The sequence below is a fragment of the Callorhinchus milii genome, unplaced genomic scaffold, assembly GCF_018977255.1.
Source record: "Callorhinchus milii isolate IMCB2004 unplaced genomic scaffold, IMCB_Cmil_1.0 Scaffold10, whole genome shotgun sequence".
Taxonomy (NCBI): domain Eukaryota; kingdom Metazoa; phylum Chordata; class Chondrichthyes; order Chimaeriformes; family Callorhinchidae; genus Callorhinchus; species Callorhinchus milii.
Window position 1 is genome coordinate 1,963,252 of NW_024704751.1, and position 6,000 is coordinate 1,969,251.

General features: G+C 48.2%; 1 protein-coding gene across 1 annotated transcript in view; it reads left to right on the forward strand.

The window, feature by feature from the left end:
• Positions 1–4,858, forward strand: part of ppm1e (protein phosphatase, Mg2+/Mn2+ dependent, 1E) — a 72,409-nt gene extending 67,551 nt beyond the window's left edge. Inside the window, exons 5-7 of the mRNA XM_007906187.2 lie at positions 430–573; positions 1,931–2,024; positions 2,914–4,858. Of these exons, the coding sequence (XP_007904378.1) occupies positions 430–573; positions 1,931–2,024; positions 2,914–3,950 (1,275 nt within the window). The 3' untranslated portion in view covers positions 3,951–4,858. The remainder of the gene's footprint in view (positions 1–429; positions 574–1,930; positions 2,025–2,913) is intronic.
• Positions 4,859–6,000: the final 1,142 nt, after the last annotated feature.

Below are 6,000 nucleotides of genomic sequence, written 5' to 3' on the forward strand. Positions count from 1 at the left end.
AAAGAGAATTGGAGCAGGATCTGGCAAAACAAGATTAAAAGATCACTGACCAGTAGTAACTAAGCAAAGTTTCTCTGACTCTGCCCAGCAATTCACCTTATCCTGAACCCTAACTGAATCATTACCCACATCAGCCAACCCTGTGGCATCTATGACTGAAATTGTGAATATAATAATGACGTTAGTGACAATTAGTGTTAGAATTGGCTGAAATCTGAGACTTCTGTCATCTGTCAACTGAATTGAGACTCACCAACCTGACTACACCTCAGCTAGGATTGTTGAGTCGGTTGTAATAGGATTAACTTGGACTTCAGTGGTGGAAGGCTAGAGTGCCTTAGGCAATCACTCTATATGTTTCCCCCTCTTTCCAGTGTGTATATCTCAGTCCTTGAAACCTATATGTGCTTCTAATTGGATTGTTTTCAGCACCTGAGATGTGGAACTACTGGTGTGGTGACATTTATCCGGGGGAACATGCTGTACGTGGCGTGGCTGGGTGACTCCCAGGTTATGTTGGTGCGGAGAGGGCAGGCGGTAGAACTGATGAAACCTCATAAACCTGATCGCGAGGTAAAGAGCCAAACAGCGACGTCTTTTTGTTGTTCTTGAAGCAGCAGATGTTCTTTCTCAACGTAGATTGTCAAATTGTTTTAATGTTCACCTGCAAATCACTTCATGCCTTTCTACCACTCAAAGCCTGATCGCACTCCACTCCTACACCACCCCACGCCCCCACCCTTCTCTGGTCTCCTGCACGTCCCTTATCCACTCAGCCCTACCATCAGCGGCTCCAGAACTCTGGAACTCCCTGCCTCAATCCTTCCTCCTTGTCCCCTCTTTGCCCATCTTCAGATCGCACCTCAAGATCTTCCTGTTCGACCGTGCCTACGGTCACCTTCTCCTCTCTCCCCAGCTTGGCATCAGACTCTGCCATTGTCAAACACTGCCAGACGCTACCTGTGTGGAGGTCACTACTCTATATAGATGCAAGTTGTTGTCATGTGCGTAGAGGTCCTCAGAGCAATGTGTGCAGCTCAAAATCAGTGTGGGTTTATTGGTGCAGAGCTGAAGCTTACATGAGCTGTTTGTCAGTGCCTTGACCTTGGGATGGTCCAATTTATGGACACGTACCGTGTGACATTTCCATTTCCTACACCAACCAATCGTTTATAAGTGAGATTGCCATTTTAATGAAAATGAATGCTGGAAAAATAACAACAACTTGCATTTATGTAACACCCCCTCGCGCAGCGTAGCATCCCAGAGCGCTTGATAGTGGTGGAGCACGACGACGATCTGGGGGGAGGGGGAGGCGTAGGCATGGACGAAGAGGAAGGCGCAACCCGAAGATGGGGAAGGAAGGGGCAAGGCGGAGGGACAGAGGAAGAGAGTTCCAGAGTTTCAGGTCGGAATTGGCTGAAAGCGCGGCCGCCGATGGTGGAACGGAGGGCACGAGGGACGTGCAGGAAATAGAGCAGCTTAAGGGTACCAAAGAAGGAAAAGGCAGCGCAAAGCAGCACAGCGCAGATAGAGCAGAATCCTGCACCTCCCCAGGTTCATTTTCGCCGTCCTTTATTCAATGACTTAGAGTGAGCTTGTGAGGTCAGGTAAGTGGGTCACTGTTGACCTGAACTGGTTCGGAAGAGAAGCATCTGGCAAAGCAGGGCAATAATCCAAGGCAGGCTCGCCTCACTGCCTATTAAGGAAACTACCCCATATTGCGCTGTGTGTACATTTACCAGCGGGAGGAGTAAACCTGCCCCTCCTTCCCAAATACCCTCAAGCAACAACTTCTGTCGCTTTTCTCTTTAGGTTCAAACAGCAACTGAGCTATTTTTTTTAATCAAACCAGGATTTTGTATCTCGTAAAATGCACTAGTCGGGTTTCAGACTTGGTTCTTGTGTTTTTTTTATCCGCCTCCTTCAGGACGAAAAACAACGTATTGAAGCCCTGGGAGGCTGTGTGGTCTGGTTTGGGGCGTGGCGGGTCAATGGAAGCCTTTCTGTTTCCAGAGCAATCGGTAAGTTAAACGGAGTCCCTCGCCGAGGCTCCTGTATCCTGGTAAAAAATGCTTTTTTTAACTAATATAATAATAATAATAATCCTTGCATTTGATATAGCGCCTTAACACGTCTTCTATACGTCTCACAGAACATACTGTAAAGTGAATTGAATGTGTATTTTGTGGGCGAAACGCGGCAGCCAATTCCGCACAGCAGCGTCCCACAAACAGTCGTGGATTGAAGTGACCAAATTATTACTTTTTTTTAAGGAATTATTATTATTAATGAGTATTTACGACTTAGTCACCAGCAGAGATTGCAGGACTGGGGTCAGGGTAGGGTAGAGCGACCATACGTTTGCGAATGGCAAATTTAGGGAACAAGCTCTCTAGGGAGACGGTGGAAGCAAAATATGCCGATTTATTTAAATACAAATTAGACAAGATTTCTTTGAGAAAATAATACTTTGGGATACAGTATACAAGCAATTTGAGACGTGGCCTATAGTAAGTGTAGTTTTCTTGTAAGAACAAGGCAACTTTGGATCTAAGGTTCCCAAAGCTTTTCACTCTGTTGTAATGTATGGATCAGTTAATCCATGTAGAATTAATTGCTATCATCATCTCCATTATTGTAGCCGGCAACCACCAAAGTGGTAGAAGGCGAACGAGATGGACCTTGGTCTTCTTTTGTCTAACAATTCCCACATTTCGCCCACAAAATACACAGTCAATTCACTTCACAGTGTATCCTGTGAAGCGCTTTGAGACGTCTCAAAGACGAGATAAGGCTCTATATCAAATGCATGGATTATTATTATTATGTTCCTATGCTTTTGCGTGCTAATTTTTAAAAGTATTCAGTGTCCGTGCTATCAGAGTAACACTGCAAACTGTTTTGACTCAGGGGATGCAGAGCACAAGCCGTACATTTGTGGTGATGCTGACGGCGGCTGCACAGTGCTGGACGGAACCGAGGACTACCTAATCATTGCCTGCGATGGCTTCTACGACACCGTGAACCCGGATGAGGCGGTGAAGGTGGTGGCGGATCACCTGAAGGAGAATAACGGCGACAGCAGCATGGTGGCCCACAAACTGGTGGCATCAGCCCGTGACGCTGGCTCGAGCGACAACATCACCGTCATCGTGGTGTTCCTCAGGGACCTGAGCGTGGTATTGGACACCAACAACGATTCAAAGTGGACGGAGAACTCGTTTGATGGGCCGCAGGGTGACAGTGGGGACGACAAGGAGAACCAAGGAGACTATAAAGGACCCTGGCCTCAACATCATGGCTCCGCAGCGGATCTGACTCAAGATACTCGCGAGGATTCGTTCACTGACAGAACTAGTTTATGTGTCGGTCCCCAAATTGTCCTTTTCCCTGACCAAGGTTCTCTCGATCTTACACGTACGGAGGCAAACACACTTCTGAGTGCCAAGAATTCTCTGTCTTCTCTGCAGGAATATCATCTGCACAAACCAAAGAAGGTAGATCTCCTGGGCAGTTGGCTTCCGTACAGACGCAGGGAGTTTGTGTCGGTAGCGCTCCAGTATCAGAAGCTTTCGGCTGTCGGCCGGATAAGGAGCCAAAAGCACAGCTTGGAGTGGCTGCTTCCCCTGTGTCTGGGGGCTGAGGGGAGACCGTGGAGGCCAGCAGGTCCTAGCTCGTCTCACTTGCACGTTGTCAAGAAGCGGCACAGACAGCAGTCAGGAGTGAAGCCAAAGCACCGCGCACTTCTCTTCCTCCGGCGGCCTCGCCACCAAACGGGAGCCATCGTGTCCGTCCTCGTGCAGAAACGCAGGGGCTCAGTGCAGTGGACGCCACGGCATAAAAAAGTGGTCCATATACGTTCCCCGGGGGTGATACCAGCTGTTAGTTGGCACAGACTGGGGGAGCCGACAGGACTGTGTGGGTCTTGTCTAATCGAACCACAATAACAATTCCACGCAGAGTTCCATTGTTATTAGGCAGTGGTTCTCAAGGTCCTCCGATCTCAGACAATCCTCACCTCACTAGCTTAACTGTAATAACTTAGTTTCCATGTGACCTGATACTCTGGCCAAGGCTTAGTTAGGAGCCGAAGGCTGTTAAATAAAGGTCAAGCATGCCACAAAGCCCTGGGAAAGGAAGAACTGCTTTCTGTAGACTGAGACATTTTCACGTAGAGCAAGTTTCTAAGAATTGTACGTTACTGTCAGAGCTCAGAATAAACTCGAGATGATGAGCCAAAGTTCATTGGGAGGTGGGGGTGGGGGCAGGAGGATGGCAAGGGAGAGAGTAGGCTTGAAGTTTCAGTTACCTTTGTTTTCCTTTGCTTACACAACACCCTAAACACTTAATTCCCTCTGCCCTCACCTACATCACAGATGCCCAGCACCCCCCACCCCCAGATTGGTATGACCTACACCACCCACTGTTCCATCTCTCCTTCTCCCTGGTGACCACCACGACCTACTCTTTCTCCCCCACCCCCAAGGTGTAACCTATGTTACACGCTGCTCAGCTTGTTCCCTTCTGCAGTATTGCCCACACCAGCCAACACAGTTGCAGCTCCTTATTCAACAACACTCCGGGTGGTGGAGTTTTGAATTACTTGAATTTAGTGTATGGTGGAGCTGGGGAGACCAGTGAGGAGGGGGTTGGAGTAGTCCAACCGAGAAGTGATCAAGGCACGGATGAGGGCTTCAGCTGTGTTGGTTGTGAGATATGGATGGAGGCGGGCAATGTGGCCAAAGTGGAAAAAAGCAGTCCTGGTTAGGGAACGGATGTGGGGTTAGAAAGGGAATTGAACCTAATGCCCAAGTTGCGCACGGGTTCGGAGAGTCTGAGGGAGAGCCCGAGGAGGTTGAGGAGTTCAGACCCACAGGAGAGAAGACATTGATGGGAGCCAAAGAGTATGGCTTCCAAAGGTGCTTAAAAATTAATAATTTGAAGGTTTATGGGGTAAGAGCGGGGGAGTGGGACTAGTTGGTAGCTTGTTCAAAGAGCAGACACGATGGGCCGAAAGGCTTCCTCCTGTGCTGTAAAGTTTTATGATTCTCTGATTTCCCAGCCCTGCGGATCAGAGAGCTAGCAGTCAACACCTCCCTCCCGCCCCATCAGTGTCAGTCCCAAACAGACACAGCATGGTACCTGACAGAGGCCTTGGGATGATGCTCTCACAGTTCTGTCCACTACCTGTGGTTTAGTGCCGGAGTGAAGTCCAGGGTTTGCCGCCTACAGGAACTTGGGCTCAATAATAAATAATAATAATAATCCTTGCATTTGTATAGCGCTTTTCACGTCTTGATATTTCACATCGGGGACTAATATATGTGGCAATTAGTAACAGGTTTCTAATTATAATAATAATCCTCGCATTTGATATAGCGCTTTTTCACATCTTCTCGACGTCTCAAAGTACTTCACAGCATATACTGTAAAGTAAATTGACTGTATATTTGTGGGTGAACGCGGCAGCCAATTACGCACAGCAGCGTCCCACAAACAGTCGTGCATGAAAATGACCAATTTATTATTTTTGTTTTGTTTTTTGGAGAGATTTTTATTAGGAGTGTGGAGTAAGGAAACTTGCCCAAGATTTCGCCCTGACCTGCCGGGAATTGAACCCAGGTGTCTCGCTTGGAAGGCGAGTGACTCCCATCGGAACCTCATGCTACTCGTGGGAGCTTTAAGATCACTTCTGCGCAGAATTCCCAGGGTGATGGTGACGTTCTTCTGCTGACCAGTAGAAGTTATCATCAGATAGACATAGTGTAGCATAGGCATGTTACACAGAACTGAGGACCTAGTTTGTTTACAGCAGCACGTGCATAGACATTTCATACAGATGGCCCGAGGGCTGTTTGTCATCCAGTCCTTTTCAGCTGCAGCCCTCCACAGAGGCTCTCCTGCGCCTTGTTCAAATGGCCAGTCTTCACGGGGGAGTCCAGACAGTGAGAATCTGCTGGCTATGTGATGGAGGGAGGAGTGGGGTGGGGGAGGGAT